Source organism: Zea mays, chromosome 8 (assembly GCF_902167145.1).
Source record: "Zea mays cultivar B73 chromosome 8, Zm-B73-REFERENCE-NAM-5.0, whole genome shotgun sequence".
In the NCBI taxonomy this organism is placed as follows: Eukaryota; Viridiplantae; Streptophyta; class Magnoliopsida; order Poales; family Poaceae; genus Zea; species Zea mays.
Window position 1 is genome coordinate 64770273 of NC_050103.1, and position 19305 is coordinate 64789577.

The window sequence follows — 19305 nt, forward strand, 5'->3', positions numbered from 1 at the left end:
AACGGACATCAGACAACCCTGTAGGTGCCCCTGAACTACTTGACAAGTTCGGTATCTTTCCTTACCTTACCAGGAACGTCTCACCCATCTTGTAGACATTACAGAACATCGGAGATAAAGAAATGCGGAAGCGAATTACATAATCTTACATTTATTTCAAAAGTAAGCTTGAGTTATATTATTACAGACCAGCCTAAAAGTGAGTGCATAAGAGTAATATTATACAAACCAGGGAGGCAAAAACTCCTCCCGAGAAGATAAAAGCAAAAGATCATAGGTGGAGGACCGAGTCCTCCCGCACTTTAGTCTTGATTTTCTTCTTTCGGAACCACCTTGGCACAGAAGTAGCAAAAGTCTGCTACTTCCTCACCTAAAAACAACAAAGGGATAAACCCTGAGTATGGAATACTCAGCAAGTCTTACCCGACTAAAGAAAAGACTCTCAAGGGTATGCTGGTTATGTGGGAGTCAAGGTAAGGCTTTTCAATCTTCAAAGACTCTGTTTTGCAGAAATGCTTACTAAAGTGGATCCTTAAAAATCCAGTTTTAATTTGTCAAGTTAAATAAAATTACCTGTACTAGAGTTCTTTCTACCCTAGTTCAATCACTGGTCCTGCACTAGCCAATTTCTTAACAAAAACCCATCATCTTTAGTGGAATGCTACGTGTAAGTCAGTGGCCAAGTCTCCATAACCGCGGAGGTACGGCGATCCGAATCGATTATACTCAGCTGAGGATCTCCAATCACACGACATATGTAGCACTTAACCCTTGCATATGTCAACCCGCCACCGGGGTTCTTAAGACCGGATCAGGTTCACGCAGACCGAGAGCACAGATACACCACCGTCCAGCCTCTTGCCACGGAGGGTACACGCTACTCTCGCCACCGCTCCACGCCCATCTCGTGTTATCTTATTCCGGCCTTAGTCTGCCCGAGGCAAGGCTTACCCATGACGAGGCATGTGACCAGTTAAAGGGTCCTCGGTCAGCAGGCCTACATCGAGACGGTCCTTAATCGACTCAGACGGAGACACTACACCGAGACTCCTTTCTCGTGCAAGTCACCCGCCCGGTCTCAGCTTAATCATTTCAAACCCAAAGTTTGGTACCTGGCAGAGGTACATCTTTTCCGATGTTGAATCCATCACGGCCGTGATGGATCCACCATCAAGTTTTATTTTTGAAAACAACCCTCCCACTTTGCCAAACATCTTTTGTAAAACAAATCCTTTTGTTTTTCTAAAGCAATACTAAGCATAGTAAAACCTTTTTGTAAAAACAGGGTTTCAAGGAGGGTAATCAAAATCAAGGAAGGTAATGCAGGAATTGTTTAACAATCAACTCCTATAACTTAATGCAGCAAGCAAGTGAGAAAGATTTTAAAAACATCAAGGGAGGTGGCAAATGCACCGGGGCTTGCCTTCGTTTACAGGTGATTCAGGCTCGGATCCACAAATGTCGAAGCAGAAACTATTCCTGGCCTGAGTGTCCAAAGGTGGTTGCACTTGCTTTTCAGTTACTTCTATCTCTTCTTCTCGTTCTAATCATAACCATACGTATGTATAAGAATGGATGCCATGGGATGCTCATGAGGATGCAAAGACAATATAAACTTATTATTTATGTCTTGAATACAACTTGCCTTCACGGAGTTCCGGGAACTTAGGGTTTCCGGAGTCGGTAAAGGAGTTCAAAGGGCAGGGGGGTGTTTTGGGGTTTGGTGATCATACAAGGTCCAAATCAATTCAAACTTTACCCAAGGCTTCTAAGTATTGTATAAAACTCATATAAAAAGTTTGGGCAATTTTGGGATTACCATTTATCCTTTAAAAATCCAGAACTACTTCTTTAAGCTATTTTAAATACTCTAAAATTCCCTATTTGATTTAAAAATCATGAGTTTATTTTTATTGAATACTACAGGAATTTAGGGTTCTAGGAAAATTGGTCTCATATTTTTAGGGTTTTTCTACCATTTTTAACAATTTTCTAAAGCTTCACTGAAAAAGAAAAAGGAAAAACTCTACACAGTACTGGGCCAAATCTAGCTCAAGCGGCCCACACCAGAGAGAAAACGCGCCCACGCGCGGCCGCGCCCTGGCGGCTTTGCAGAACGACCCCCGCGTTTTTAACTAAATGCAAACGAGTTTCTTTACTATTCCTATGTGTCGCTGACCGATCACAAAAAGGCTCCTGCGTTTCTTCCTATTCCTGATTAAAAGTCCTCGACGGCGCTCGCGCACCGCCGCGCTCTGGTGAGGTCCTGGACCGGCCGAACGGGGCCATGACCGGCGCTCAGCTTTGAACTAAACCAAATTCACGACCTAGAGAGTATTTCCCCTAAGTTAATTGCTTATTTGGTGAGCTATCAAGCTCTGTCCGCGAGAACCGAATGGGTGGCGGATAATTGGGTGCGTCCCCGGCGACCAGAGGGCTCATAGCGCAATTGTGTGGGTCGGCGAGCATCACAGGCATACGAGAGCACTTAAACAAGATTTGAATTTGACAGAGTTTTACCAGAACAGACTGGCCACGGTGAAGGCCGATTCACGGTGTTCTTCGACTGGATTGGGGCGAATGCGAAATTAGAGCTCGCTAGTGAGGGATTTGGGATGCAGGTGGGTGCGTTGGCTTCGCAATTAGCTAGTGCAACAGGCCGGGGGCTCAATTTATAGGCGGAGCAAGCGGTGGCCGCGAATTTGGGCGACGACGCGCGGCGGCCGGAGGTAGAAGAAGAACCTGGGTGCGGTGACTTCGTGGCAAATGGCGTGGCGAGCTCCCCGTCGACGATGGGATGGCTTAGAGGAGTCACGACGGTACGGTGTAAAGACAGAGCCACGCGGCGGACGCCGGTAATGGCTCAACGGCGGTGAAATCCTTATCCGAAGGATCGGTGAGCAAGGGGGAATGGATTACGGCGGGCCGAGGTGGCATCCAGCCCACCGGCGGCAAAGATTTTTACCGAGCGGAGCTTATCCGATGGCCACGACGCACGAATCACGGCGAGCGGTAATCGACGGCGGCGGTCACCGGCGATGGGCAAGGGGGGGTGAACCTGTGATCTTCTTCAGTACTGTACCATGGCGATCCCATTCAGACAGTCTATCAGCCGAACTTGGAGCATTATTATCTCTTAATTTCTAATGTCAACACATGTCGAGCTCTATAGCAAAACTGTAGAGCAATATACCAACTACAATTCGACTATAGGACTTGAACATATTTGAGCACTGGATTATGCTCAAAATCTAGCTTGAAGTCGAGGTCAGCTCACTGCTAGTCTGAAAATTCAGACATAACAGCCTGACAACCCAACTTTAGGCTTGGTTTTCTCCAAATTCTTCTTAACAACTAAGCTCCCAACCTTAAGCAAAGTTGTTCTCCTATAATGGGTCTTCAACTTTGATGTGGTGACCTAGGGCAAAAACCCTATACTTTGTAAGTTACAAAGCCCCAAAGTTGAGTCCATTCACTGATTTTCAGACTTAGAGCAAAACTCAAATGAGGTCCATTTTGCACTTAGGTCCAAAACCTTGGGTTTTGCTTTCAAGTACACATTTTTGTGAACCAAGGGACTTAAGAAACCTATTTGGCTTGGTTTTTGCACTTTAGCCCAAAAGTGGGCTAATTTTGCATATAAGCCCCTAGGGTTTGGTTTAGGGTTTTCCAGGGTTCCAATTAGGGTTTCTGGTATCTCAGGGGTACAAAAGTGATTCAAGTTTATTTTTAGGGTCATTTTATGACTTTTACCCTAAAGTGTTTAGGTTTTCTTAACTTGGGTAAAGTTTTACCCCTAGAATCCCCATTTAGGGTTAAGTTCCTTAACTAGGGTTCTAGTTGCAAAATACTTAAAACAATACAACTTGTTTGAAATTTTTGCCTAGTGAATGCACTCTAGGTGTGTCAAACATATGCAATGCCAATGCTCATGATGCCATGCTCAAGTTTTAGTTATAGTAACACCAGGGGTGTTACAAGCAGGAATTCTTTTCACTGCACCTGGAGGCGAGCACCTCAAGTATGCTTTCCAGTTGCTATTCCCGGCATCTAACAATGCTGCCGAGTATGAAGCTTTGATACACGGATTAAACATCGCCATATCACTGGGTGTCAAGAGACTGATGGTGTACGGAGATTCTCTGGTAGTCATCAGTCAAATAAACAAGGAATGGGATTGCTCAAGAGATTCAATGGGAAGATACTGCGCCGCCGTCCGAAAGCTAGAAGATAAATTCGAAGGTCTGGAGTTTCATCATATAGAAAGAGATCGGAACACGGCGGCTGATGTACTGTCCAAGCTCGGATCCGGTCGGACTCAAGTCCCGCCTGGGGTCTTCGTGCAAGAAATCCTTCAGCCGAGCATCTCGACGGATCAAATAGAAGAGTGCAACATCATAGACCAACCCGAGTCAGACTCTGATGACTGGAGGCAACCGATTATTAAGTATATAAAGAATGAAGAAGAACCAGATGACAAGAACTCGGCAGAGCGCGTTGCCAGACAATCAGCTCACTATACACTCATTGGGGAGATATTATACAGGAGGGGCGCGTCAGGCGTCCTCATGAAGTGCGTTCTCCCGTCCACCGGGAAGCAACTTCTGGAGGAAGTCCATGCTGGGCAGTGCGGAGTACATGCAGCATCCAGAACGTTAGTCGGGAAGGTTTTCAGGTCAGGATTCTATTGGCCGACGGCGAAGAATGATGCAGCCGAGCTAGTTCAGAGATGCGAAGCTTGCCAATACCTGTCAAAACAACAGCACATGCCAGCACAGCAGCTACAAACCATACCAGTAACTTGGCCTTTCGCATGCTGGGGATTGGATATGATTGGACCTTTCAAGAAAGCTCAAGGAGGATACACCCATGTATTGGTGGCAATTGACAAGTTCACTAAATGGATAGAGTTTCAGCCCATTGCCTCCTTAACCTCTGCTAAAGCCGTGGAATTCATACAAAGCATAATATTCAGATTTGGAATACCGAACAGTATCATCACTGACTTGGGATCCAACTTCACCAGTTCAGAATTCTTTGACTTCTGCGAGCAAAAAAGCATTCAGATCAAGTATGCATCTGTAGCCCATCCGAGAGCCAACGGGCAGGTTGAGCGAGCCAACGGAATGATATTGGAGGCACTTAGAAAAAGGGTCTTTGATAAAAATGAAAAATTCGCAGGAAAATGGATAAGAGAATTGCCTTATGTTGTTTGGAGCTTGAGAACTCAACCTAGCCGGGCCCTGCATGGAAACACTCCTTTCTTTATGGTCTATGGGTCGGAGGCAGTGCTACCCGCTGATCTCAAGTTTGGGGCGCCAAGATTGATCTTCGAAAGCATAGCAGAAGCCGAAGCCACTAGGCTGGAGGATATTGACGTACTCGAGGAAGAACGACTGAATGCGGTGATTCAATCAGCACGATACCAGCAGACTCTAAGGCGCTACCACGACAAAGCTGTGCGGCAACGTTTCTTTTCGATAGGAGACCTCGTCCTCCGCCGAATTCTAACGGGGGAGGGACGGCACAAGTTATCACCCTTATGGGAAGGACCTTTCATAGTAGCAGAAGTCACTCGTCCCGGATCATATCGCCTCACCCAAATGGATGGTACAGAAGTCGGGAACTCCTGGAACATAGAGCACCTCCGAAAGTTTTACCCCTAGCTATATCTCAAAACAGCCAGGGTGACCATGTATTCTGTATAAGGGAAATACGTCATCAATAAGGAGAGATTTCAAAGATACTTGGCTCATTTATGATTGACTTGCATTCTTACTTAACTCGGGGTGACCACTATGCCCTACCAACGGAGCAATCGACTTAAGTCGGCAACGACTTAAGGCGGTGCAACATGCTCACGCTTACTTAACTCGGGGTGACCACTATGCCCTACCAACGGAGCAATCGACTTAAGTCGGCAACGACTTAAGGCGGTGCAACATGCTCACGCTTACTTAACTCGGGGTGACCACTATGCCCTACAAACGGAGCAATCGACTTAAGTCGGCAACGACGTAAGGCGGTGCAACATGCTCACGCTTACTTAACTCGGGGTGACCACTATGCCCTACAAACGGAGCAATCGACTTAAGTCGGCGACGACTTAAGGCGGTGCAACATGCTCACGCTTACTTAACTCGGGGTGACCACTATGCCCTACAAACGGAGCAATCGACTTAAGTCGGCAACGACTTAAGGCGGTGCAACATGCTCACGCTTACTCTACCGGGGGTGACCACTATGCCCTACTAACGGAAGTTACCGGCTAAAAGTCATTGACGGCTTAAAACAGTATAGCATACTCGCGCTTATGCAGCTCAAGGGATGATCTCCATATCCCACAAACAAACTTCATCATGCAGCGTTACCACAAACTTGCAAACTAATAAATTCTGATACAATAAGGGAGTAATCACGTCATTCGAATGATAAGCCGATAACCTCTAACGAATACTTTATCATGCTAACTGCGCGCTCAGAGCACGCGAACTGTTTCTTTATTTTCTAATGTCTTTCTCAGGAACGACTGACGAAGAAGGGCGATTCGAGGAATCAGGGGCAGCATTCACGTCGGCTCTTATATCTTCAGGGACAGCCACGCCGGGTCTTCTCATCAAGATTCGTCCTGCCCGAATGGCCTTGTCCAGGGCCTTATCGCGCTGAGCTTTGAAAGTGACAGCAGTTTCTTCAGCAACTTTAACAGCCTGCTGAGCAGTTTCTAACTCCTGAGCAATGGATTTCTTAGAAGCTCGGAGTCCCTTGATGGTGGCGTCCTTTGCCGATAGCAACTGTGCAAGGCGGGCCACTTCGTCCGAGGATTCTTGCAGTTGACGGCGCTGATTGTCAAGCTCTTCCATCGTAAAACGGTGGCTCCTCTCCAAGATGGTCAGCGAGTTGCTGGAATCTCGGTACAATCTGTCCAAGTTATCGCGAGAAGCAGCAAGGATGCGTTTTTCTTCCTACAAGCAAAAATCAACTCATTCAGAATCCAAGAGCATCATAAGGCGAAGCACAGGTTTGTAAGCTACCTTCTCAGAATCAAGCTGGACATGAAGAGAAGAACTCAGAGCATTGGCATCATCCAAAGCCGCAGAGACCTGACTCAACTCGATCTGACTTTGAGAATACTTCTCCTCGAAGTCAGTGCATCGTCGAGCCATTTCAGCTTGATCTCGAGAATGTTTTTCTTCAAGAACTGTGATCTGCCGAGTCATCCCTATCAAGAAGTATTCAAACAAAATGAGGTCAGAAGGTAAAACAACCCACGGGCAAGAACAAAGAAGAAGAAGAAAGGACACTAACCAGCATTGGTGGCCTCCAACTCAGATACACGACCCCGAAGCAACACCGGATTCCAACGCCCAAGAGATGAAGCCACCTCCGGGATGGAAGCACCCTGCGACTTCAGCTGGCCGACCATTCCATCCACCAAAGCCTGATAAGAAGAGCGGATGATCATAATGGCAACAATTCGTGCAACATAAAGACCAAACTAAAGCACAGCACAGCACCTGGAAGTTGGAGAAAAGCGAAGGGATCCCCAAGTCAGGAGAAATCGGCTGATGACCAGGTGCCAGACCACCACTCGAAGCAGTTTGCAGCAGACCAGCAGGAACAAGCTCAGTACATTCAGCAGAGCTTAACGCCAAACCAGTGGGGATGCTGCCCTCCAAAGCGACCCCCTGATCCGGAGTTCGAGCCACCATCATGCCGCCAGAGTGTGGAGGTGAACCCACATGAACATCCATGGAAGTACAGGAGGGAGACCTCGCTCGGACACCCTCGGGGGCTGGGTCAAGGTTGGCACTGCCCACTCGAGCCGGGTCACCCCCGGCAACACCCTCGGGGGCTGGGTAGTGGCCTACACTCCTCACCTGAGTTGAGTCCTCCCCGGCGACACCCTCGGGGGCTGGGCACATGTCAGCACTATTCAAAGGATCCAAGCTCTCTGCCATGACCACCTCTAAGGTCGACGGGCCTTCAGCTATTTCCATGGGATTAGGGCGATCCAAGTCATCATCCCGGCCCTCGAGATCGTGCTCTAAGGTCGACGAGGCACGGGACGACCTCAACCCAGCATCTGGCACGGCCGCACAAGTTTCTGTTGCATCAACGTCTGCAGGTTCCAACAGCAAGTTCTCAGGGACCATATCCTCTAGAGCTTGATCAAAATTGGCCATGGACAGTTCTTGCAGACCAATAAGAGCAGATAAGGCAGGAGAAGGAACCCCACTACTACCACCGCTAGCAGCGAACTGCCGACTGTTTTTCCGAGTTAATGGAGTTTCATTCTCTTCCTCCTCATCTTCCACAGCGACAGCACAAACAGCATCCTCATTGGGGTCAGCAGCAGGCGGAGCACACCCATTAGGATCAATGTCAGCAAGGCCAGTTGCAGTCATTTCTTCGGCAGCAGGAGCTAAGGTACTGGCATCCTCATCAAAGCTAGACACTCGCCGGAGGCGTCTTCTTTTCTTCTTCTGCTCATCAGCAGAAGGCTCGGGCTGACTAGTTCGGCTGGGACGCCTCGGGCGAGTATTGACAGGTTTCGAGACATCCAAGGTCGCATCAACCTCTGGAAGCGGCACCACCGCCAATATACCATCAGGAGCAGTATCAGATGAATCCTCAGCTAGCAGATCGAGCATGTCATTTATGTCTGCATCACTAGGGTTCAGGGGCACTTCAAAATAAATCTGCCGTTCATCATCAGGTATCTCCCCGAGCGAAGCAACTAAGGAACGGACCTCTTCAGCAGAAGGTCGAACTCTAAGACCCAAATTGTTGTCTGTCACGGGCGGATTGGACACAAAAAGAGTGAAATCTTTGGGAGAAGGCAGGTTCCAAGCCGAGTATGCCACTGGAGCTCCAACGTTTGAAACTTTACCCCTGAGGATCATCTCGAGTCGGCTCACCAAATCAACAGAAGGAATTCTCCTATTAGTAACTCGGGTTGAGTCGGCCAGCCCTCGGTAAAGATATGCCGGATAGGCCCTGTCCTTCAGCGGCTGAATGTTTTTGAAAACAAAATCTGTGACCACGGCTTCGGCAGTCAGACCTCTCTCTTTCAGTAATCCAACTTCAGTAAGCAACACGCCCGCCTCGGCTACTTCTTGGTCCGTGGGAGATTCAGTCCAACTCGGAGTACGAACGTCTGCCTGTCTCCCTGAGCGGGAAGGGAGAGAATTTCCATAATTATCCATTATAAACCACTCCAGACGCCAACCTTTAATGCTGTCTTTGAGGGGTATCTCGAGATACTCGGTCTTCCGCCCCCGGCGCATCTCTAAACTGGCACCTCCGACCAATTGATGTTGCCCCCCGGCCATCCCAGGACGGCAGTGATACAGATACTTCCACAAGCCAAAATGCGGCAGCACGGCAAGATAAGCTTCGCAAAGGTGAACGAAAATAGAGATTTGGAGAATGGAGTTAGGGTTCAAGTGAGTCAGGTTGATGTGATAAAAATCAAGGATACCACGGAAAAAAGGAGATATGGGAAGGCCGAGGCCGCGAAGAAGGAAAGGAGTGTAAACCACTGACTCGTGGGTATCTTCAGTTGGGACAGTGGTCCCATGGCAAGAACGCCAAGAACAGAGTTCCCGTGGAGGGAGAACCCCGATGGAAACAAGGCGGAGAAGCTCAACTTCAGAAATCACAGACATATGGTTACCTGCGAAAGGTAACTGACTGTTGGGGTCGATGGCGGGGATCACTGCAGCAGACGAGTTCGCGGTTTTCCTCTTGGGCGCCATCTTGTTTCTCGCTGGCGAAACAGAGCAGGAGGCGAGTGGCGGAGAAGACTCAGATGCGGAAATGCAAGAACTAGGGCACGGAAAGCAAAGGCGGCTAAAAGCGCGACTCTTAAGGGATATTCTTGAGCCAGATACCTTTTCAAAAGTGCCCAGTCATCACCCAGCGGTCATCTCCGAAATCCCGGCATGCCACGGGGATATCTAACAGTTATTTCCAAGAAAGCTGATGTGCCACCTCATCACTCGGCCATTTTCCTCAAAGTAACTTGAGAAGCTGGCTATCACTCGGCGCTGCCTCTAAAACGCCGACCACGTGTTCGATCGCTCGGCATTACTTCTAAAATGCCGACGCCGACCTTCAATCACTCGGCGTTGCCTCTAAAACGCCGACCACGTGTTCAATAGCTCGGCATCACTTCTAAAATGCCGACGCCGACCTTCAATCACTCGGCGCTACCTCTAAAACGCCGACCACGTGTTCGATCGCTCGGCATTACTTCTAAAATGCCGACGCCGACCTTCAATCACTCGGCGTTGCCTCTAAAACGCTGACCACGTGTTCAATAGCTCGGCATTACTTCTAAAATGCCGACGCCGACCTTCAATCACTCGGCGCTACATCTAAAACGCCGACCACGTGTTCAATCGCTCGGCATTACTTCTAAAATGCCGACGCCGACCTTCAATCACTCGGTGTTGCCTCTAAAACGCCGACCACGTGTCCAAACACTCAGCATTACTTCTAAAATGCTGATGCCGACATTTAATCACTCGGCGTTATTTCTAAAATATCAGCCCCGTATTTTGTCGCTTGGCATTACTTCTAAAATGCCGATGCCGACCTTCTATCATTCGACATTGCCTCTAAAACGCTGGTCTTGTGTTCGATTGCTCAGTGTTACTTCTAAAAAACGCTGATGTCAATCTTCACATCGCTCGGCGCTGTTTTTTTTTTGCTATATCAAAAGAATCGGTTCAACATTCAGCAAAAGCAGTGACAAGTCATCAAAAAGAGGGGATAAGCGACAATCTTCATTAAAAGGAAGTTGACGAGTTACAAACCAACTCTTTACGAGTTGGTACTTCCCTAATTCTACACTACATTATTACTACTACTAAATTACACTAATTACTACTACATTATTCTAGCTATACTAAACTATACTAATATCTAAGAAGACCAGTGGCGTCTAGCCACTGGCCCTGCCCCTGCCCCTGCCACCGCCGCCGCCTTTGGTGCTGCCCCTGCTGCTGCCCTTGGTGCTGTCCCCGCTGCCGCCGCCGCCGCCCTTGGTGCTCCCCCTGCTGCTGCCCTTGGTGCTGTCCCTGCTGCCGTCGCCGTCGCCCCTGCCACTGCTGTCGTCGTCGTCGTTGTCGTCGTCGTCTTCACCCTCGTCGCCGCCGTCCGAGTCCTCCTCATCCGAGGAGTACTCCGACTCATCCGAGCCTTCGAGCCCGGCGCGCTCGACGGCCCGGATATATGTCCAGACCTCCGCGGCTATCCCCTGGGAGTCGTCCGAGTCATCGGACGACGCCGGGGGAGAGACGGGAGCCGGAGACCCCTCGGGCTCGGAGGAGAACTCCTCCTCCGAGTATTCTGAGTCACCAAACTCCTCCGATGGAGGAGTCGGCTCACGCTTGCGCTTGTTGTTCTTGCCCATGGTTAAAGTTTTGGGAGAGAAGAAAGGGAAGAGACAGTAAGGAGCAGCGAAGAGATGTGAAGAAACCAGAGAAGCAAAGGGGTTATTTATAGAAGGGAAAGGCAACCGCTCACTTCTAACCGCGGTCACTGAACAGTCGCAAGGCATTCAATAAGCACTTCCACCCACCCGAAGACACGTCAGACGGCGGACGCCGTTTCATGCAACTCTACACCCATTGGGACTCCAGTCAACAGCGCAAAGGATATGATTACACTAGCCGTCCCATCGCATTACTACTCAGAGGCAACCGGCTAAAACACTCAGCGTACCAAGCCGTCCCTTGCCCACACCCATTGGGGGGGGGACGCCCAGGAATTATCAGTATATTTTTCAAACGGTCACATCCGTGCAGGGCATGCAGTGAATACCTCAAGACAAAAATGAGATATCAGTAAGGATCAGAGGAAAGCCAAATATAACCAGCAAAGTACAAGATATGGCCTACAGAAGCGACGTGAAGACTAGACAGAGAACGTCCGTCAAACGTCCAATCAAATCGCAGAAGCAAATAAATTGCACTACCTAGCAAGATATGGACGGATTGCAAACTCGGCTGCTAAAGACAAAATATACGCTGACCTGGGCAGCAAAATATTGATGACATAATGCTGACCTCCAAAGCATAATGCAAAATAGCCTCATGCCAAGTTTCCACAAGCGAAAGAAAGACCTTCGAATGGATTATCCTTAAAAAATCCATTTGAAGGTCGGGGGCTACACCCATTGGGTGCACCTCCGGTGCACCCAATAAAATCCAGGGTCTTACAATCCAAAAATGCCGACCTCTAAGGCACAAGCACAAAACCAAACTTTGGTCGGACGAGCGATCAGAGTCAAAGAAAACAGCAGGAAGTCATTTTTTGGACCTTGGATCTTTGGGTCGATTACCTCTAAATCAACCCAAAGATCGGGGGCTTGTGGGGGATAGATATCCCCTGGGTCCACTAAAGAAGTAAAAGGCCTCACGAAAGGCCCGAGGGCCCAATAATTCGTAAGGTCATTCTTTCGTGGGCCTAGGGAAAGACCACCAACAAAGAAGAGAAGACGTGAGACCCGGACGGCCCACAACGTCGAACGAATGAATCACAACAAAGACCCGACTTTCCCGCGCTGAAGCCCCCATGAAGCGCAGCATGCGAGGATAAGTCGGCAAGGGTTACGTAGGGATAAACTCAAAGAGGTTCACTATCTTTTAGCTACTTGTTGTTATCATATCACATGTACTGCTCCACGGTCGAGTATATAAGGCCTAGGGGGCACCCCTTCAGAACGATCGACTCTGTTCTACTTAGCCACCCACAAAAACTCTCTGCGCCCTCTACCCAGAGAATCCTCTTGTAACCACGCTCGTATACTCACCAGGACGTAGGGTATTACGCACTTCTAAGCGGCCCGAACCTGTAAATCTTGTCCATCGTCCCTCGTGCGATCGGCACGAACCATTTTGCTACAGTCGTCGACACCGTCCTACTCCTAAAAACACCTTGAGGGGCAACCCCGGGTGTGCGGTCGGACCCAAAACACCGACAGAGGGGACGATGCCGGATGTCAAGGCCTACCTCTTCTTTAGATGGTTAAAGATCCATGAAAAAACCCTAAAAAGAAGTCAAAGATGAAGTGATTAGTAAGAAACATTACATATCAGAGCATGGGTTGGCCTGGTTTAATTGGATGATGAAGTGCTCCCAACTTATGTAAGGTAGACGAGTATCAACTGGCAGCTACATGTGTAAAATTTTCCACTTATATTTAGGAAAATGAGAAGTATCAATTGATACCTACACGCGCAAAATCTTTAGAAACAATAACAACTCAAATTAGCATATTATGTGGCATAAGGTCCATCTAGTAATCAATTGTACAGTAAGCGTAAGAAACACACCTGAGAACACTGTCGTCCTTGACTTTACTAGCCTCTTCGTGCTTCTGAACACCCTAGGAGACAATACATGAATACAAGGCAAAACACTCAGTATTTTCTACATATCTCAGCACAGAGTATGAAGCATGAAGAAGAAACGAGATGACCAGCAATGTGTGCTAGTCATTTTTTCAAATATTCAGAAGAATTGCGTTAGTTATTACAGGATGATGTCTCCCTTCTCATGATATCAAGTATAAAGTATCAAGAGATTCTCATCTCTAGAATAACCATGTTCTTAAAATTCGAACCATGCATATACCCAATTTTGTGGAAGAACATATAGCCCATGGTGAAATTGTACTAATTATCGATGGTGTTAGTAATGTATTTCAATATTCAGAAGAAATGCAACAGAATATAGCAACGTGACTTCTCTTTTGTCATGATATTAAGTACCAACTATCAAGCCAAGCCCTTCATATTTGAATTGTACTGCTCTCTGATTTTGAGGGAGAACACGTAGCCCATAGTGATACTATACTAATCATTGACTGAATTGGTCATTTCTTCCCAACGTCCAGAAGCCTACCTAAATTGTATGCTATAAAGGAGTAATAACAAATTAACGATGCTGCAACTTAGAAAAACGAAGACAGAAGCATAGCGGTTTAAAGGCAATACAAGGATCAGCTTAACTTGACCAGGGCCATAAATCCTCATGCCTACATCGATGGAACTGTGTTTGTTCAGGTAAGATTGTAATAGTATGCTATAAAGGAGTAATAACAAATTAAGGATGCTGCAACTTAGAAAAACGAACACACAAGCATAACGGTGGCATCTCAATACATATACCTAAAGGCAGTAGAAGGATCAGCTTAACTTGACCCTTATTAATGCAAAATGGATACACTAATCACAAAATTCTTACAATCTTACCTGAACAAACACCGTCTCATTGGTGTAGGCATGAGGATTGATGGCCCTGGTCGTACACTGCCCGCACACGCTGCAGGCAAAGGCCACCCGCATGTGCCACCGTGGTGATTTCGTCAAGAGGGACCAAGGTAGTGTCAACACCACCCGCATGTGCCACCGTGGTGATTTTGTGAAGACTAAAGAGGGACCAAGGCAGTGTCAACACCTCTTGTCTGCCTGTCCCACCGACTCTGCTCACCGTCGGTGGCCCCTCCATTCCTGACCCCGTCGTCCAGCCGCTCCCCAAGGCGGCGCACACCACCAGGCCCATAGCCGCGTACTGCCCATGCGACACAGGAGTCAGGTCAACCAACATCACATCATCAATCAGTCCCAGACGGGCACCATTCGAGGAGTGTGGAGAGCACATCAGCCATAGGAGAGGGAGCAGCAAGCACGAGAAAGGGTGGGATGGGAATGGAAGACAACCTAGCCATAATAAATCTCTGCCTCTCATGGCCCAAACGTGTGACCCACCAGGTCTAGGACTTCGAAGATATGGGAGCTGTCTACGGAACTGATCCCGCCCTCGGCGCTATGGCTGGCGCAGGGTGAGGCACGGTGAGATTTAAGAGAATGAAGAGTGTGCCCTCATGCTCTCCTTCCCCGCTTTGGCGTCGACTTCGATGGCCTACAAGATATGGACGGGGTCGATGGAGGAGAACATGCCTGTCGGCCCCTCACCCGAGGCGATGCCGAAGTGCCAGAGGTGACCCTTTTGCGGCGATGAGGTTGTCCTCGCAGTCCACCGCCACGTCGAGCGCCAGTGCTGCGACGGCATAGATCGTCCCCATCCGCATCCCCCCCCTTCCTTGCGGCATCTGGCGGCACCGTCGGCAATGACGGGGCAGTGGATGAGGCGGAGCTAGAGAGCGTGAGGCGGAGGTTACCTGGGCTTGGAGGTTGAGGGGGGGAGCGGGCGAGCAGCGACTGGGTAGACCTAGGTCTTGCACGATCTGGGGGAAGACGGCGGGGCAGACCAGGTAGCGAGCACGGTGAAAATCTTGGGAGTGGAGCGGAGTGCGCGGTTCTGCGGGCGAGCTACAGCAGGAGACAGACGCTCGAAGATGGGGCCCACCTGTCGGGGGTGGGCAGAACCGCAGAACCAGTCGATGGCAGAACAGCGTGATGGTGAGGCAGTCGGCTTCCGTGCTGTCGAGTCCGAGCCAGGAGGCCAAGGCCGAGGCCGGCTTTACCGTCTTCTTCTCCGGCTCCTCCGCGGGGGATGATGGGCGGGCGTAGGGCGCGCGCTCGACGAGGCGATCCTTGCGCTTGGCCAGGAACCGCTGCAGCGACGCCTTGCGGGCGATGGGTAGGTCGTCGCCGGCCGCGAGGCACATGACCTCGGCCGCCTTCTCCGCCGGGAAGTCCTCGAACACCACCACCATGCCGCCGTAGAAGATGGTGAGCGGCGGCGCCACGGCGGGGGCGGGCCCGGGCATCTCCTCAGCCCTCACGGCGGCCGGCTCCTGCTGCTCGTCGGCGCCGACGTCCGCTCCGGAGGTGGAGGTGGAGGAAGGGAGCGGTTGCTAGCGTGCGTGTTGGGAGGAGAATTGCGAACGGGAGGGGGTAGAGGGAGCCATGTTGCGCGTGCAGAAGGGGGAGGGCGGACGGTAGACGACGGACGGACGACACACAAAAACGGGGCTTTGGGATGGACGGTGCAGATTGAGGGAATGCAAAACCAAAAGAGGCAGAACGGCAGACTACTATTATAGCCTTAATATATATATATATATATATATATATATATATATATATATATATATATATATATATATATATATATATATATATATATATACGGCGGCACTAAAATGCACCTGGATGCATTCTCTATATTGAATGCACCCACCTGCAATAACACCCCGAGCACGCCTCGGCCCTCCTGTATGCGCGCCTCCCTGCCCCCCGCCGCCGCGCGCCTCTCTGTCCCCGCGCCACCCTCTCCTCCACCGCCGCCGAGCGCCACCCTCTCCCCCACCGCTGCCGAGCGCCTCCCTGTCCCCGCGCCGCCGCGTGCCTCCCTGTCCCCGCGCCACCGCGTGCCTCTCTGTCAGCGCGCCTCCCTGTCCTCCGCATTAGGTGTGATTGCAACTGCTGTATAATTCTACCTAAATATCTGTTAAAAATGTAAACAAAATGATTGCAACTGCTGGTGTGTTGTAATTGCAACTGCTGGTGTGGTGTGGATGCAACTGCTGAGTTGCTCTGATGTGATTGCAAGTACTGAATAACTCTGGTAAATTTTGTTAAAAAAATATGATTGCAACTGCTGGTCTGGTGTGATTGCAACTTCTATATAACTATGTCCAAAAATCTGTTAAACAAACAATGATTGCAACTGCTGTCTGGTGTAATTGCAACTGCTGGTCTGGTGTGATTGCAACTTCTTTATAACTATGTCCAAAAATCTATTAAACAAACAATGATTGCAACTGCTGTCTGGTGTAATTGCATCTGCTGGTCTGGTGTGATTGCAACTTCTATATAACTATGTCCAAAAATCTGTTAAACAAACAATGATTGCAACTGCTGTCTGGTGTGATTGCATCTGCTTTCTGGTGTAATTGCAACTGCTGGTCTGGTGTGATTGCAACTTCTATATAACTATGTCCAAAAATCTGTTAAACAAAACAATGATTGCAACTGCTGTCTGGTGTAATTGCAACTGCTGGTCTGGTGTGATTGCAACTTATGTGAAGAGGTTGAGCCGTTCGTGGAGAAAGAGGGGCGTGGGCGGGAAAGTGAAAAAGTTCTGTCGGGAGCGTGCGGGAGCGACGAAGACGTGCGGGAGGGACGAAGACGGCCTGGGTGGGACGGTTGGCTCGGACCTGGCGCGTAGGTTCGGCCTGGGTGCATTCTCTATATTGAATGCACCCAGGTGTAATATATAAATACAGTTTATATATATATATATATATATATATATATATATATATACTGTTTTTATATATTACACCTGGGTGCATTCAATATAGAAAATGCACCCAGGCCGAACCTACGCGCCAGGTCCGAGCCAACCGTCCCACCCAGGTCGTCTTCGTCCGTCTTCGTCCCTCCCGCACGTCTTCGTCGCTCCCGCCCGCTCCCGACAGAACCTTTTCACTTTCCCGCCCACGCCCCTCTTTCTCCACGAACGACTCAACCTCTTCACATAAGTTGCAATCACATCAGACCAGCAGTTGCAATTACACCAGACAGTAGTTGCAATCATTGTTTTGTTTAACAGATTTTTGGACATAGTTATATAGAAGTTGGAATCACACCAGACCAGCAGTTGCAATTACACTAGAAAGCAGTTGCAATCACACCAGACAACAGTTGCAATCATTGTTTGTTTAACAGATTTTTGGACATAGTTATATAGAAGTTGCAATCACACCAGACCAGCAGTTGCAATTACACCAGACAACAGTTGCAATCATTGTTTGTTTAACAAATTTTTGAACATAGTTATAAAGAAGTTGCAATCACACCAGACCAACAGTTGCAATTACACCAGACAGCAGTTGCAATCATTGTTTGTTTAACAAAATTTTGGACATAGTTATATAGAAGTTGCAATCACACCAGACCAGCAGTTGCAATTACACCAGACCAGCAGTTGCAATCATATTTTTTTAACAAAATTTTCAGAGTTATTCAGTACTTGCAATCACATCAGAGCAATTCAGCAGTTGCATCCACACCACACCAGCAGTTGCAATTACAACACACCAGCAGTTGCAATCATTGTGTTTACATTTTTAACAGATATTTGGGTAGAATTGTACAACAGTTGCAATCACACCTAATGCGAGGGACATGGAGGCGCGCTGACAGAGAGGCGCGCGGCGGCGCGGGGACAGGGAGGCACGCGACGGCGCGGGGACAGGGAGGCGCTCGGCGGCGGTGGGGAAGAGGGTGGCGCTCGGCGGCGGTGGGGGAGAGGGTGGCACTCGGCGGCGGTGAGGGAGAGGGTGGCGCGCGGCGGCGGGGGGCAGGAAGACGCGCATACAGGAGGCCGAGACGTGCTCGAGATGTTATTGCAGGTGGGTGCATTCAATATAGAGAATGCACCCAGGTGCATTTTAGTGCCGCCGTATATATATATATATATATATATATATATATATATATATATATATATATATATATATATATATATATATATATATATATATATATATATATATATATATATATATATATATATATATATATATAGGCGCATGCTCTCTTTAATCCTTTCGTCCTTCAGGTTTTCATCAGATCACGCTACGAACCTGTTTGATTCGCCAACAGCCCCGTTCCCGTGTGATGCGATGACAGCCAAAGCCGCTTTAATTAGCATGGCTCACGGGTGTTTTGCAATCAGTGTAACAACTAAAGATATTCAGGCAGAGGTAGCGTAGCTAGCGGATCGGATGCGTAGACATGGACAGAAAGTTCCCTCGGTGCCGACCCCATCGATGTGCCAATTTGTTTGGCCACTGTTTCTGATTGATGCCATGAATGCCAGCAGAAAAAAACACAGGACAGTGAAGAGAGAGCACAATGGCACTTGGCGGGCTACTGCACTGTGCTACTGGCAGTTACTGACTGCGTACTACTGCTGATACTATGCATCCCAGCACGAAATTTACTGCTATTGTTTAACCGTAGTTCCATTAGAGTTTCAAATATGTATCGGTTTGCTGCATCTTTAATCCGTTTACGGCTGCGGCTGCGAATACTACAATAGTTACATACATTTAATGTGCCGGGCTGAGATATTAGCGTTGTTTTTCTTGGTCTGGTCAGGAACAGGCTACTCCACCATTATATAAAGACATACTGTAACATAGAGTATGTCCGAAAAGGTTTCTTGTTCTTGTAGCCACGAAATCCAGACCAGATTATTTGTCTAGTCACTTCCTCTTTGGTAAACTAAAAACATGGCATGCAGCAGCCGCAACTGATCAAGAGAGACGGCAAAAGGTTTCCATTCCCTAAAAATAATCACGGAACCACCAGCGGA

The 19305-nt window shown here is 48.6% G+C and overlaps 1 protein-coding gene across 1 annotated transcript; it reads right to left on the minus strand.

The window, feature by feature from the left end:
• Positions 1–14440: 14440 nt before the first annotated feature.
• On the minus strand, positions 14441–18301 carry LOC103636978 (protein TIFY 11b). The gene is made up of 3 exons (XM_020542998.1): positions 18179–18301; positions 15382–15832; positions 14441–14583 (listed from the first exon to the last, which is right to left on the minus strand). Exons 1-3 carry the CDS (start codon positions 18299–18301, stop codon positions 14441–14443), a joined length of 717 nt encoding a protein of 238 aa, XP_020398587.1.
• Between the last annotated feature and the right edge of the window lie 1004 nt (positions 18302–19305).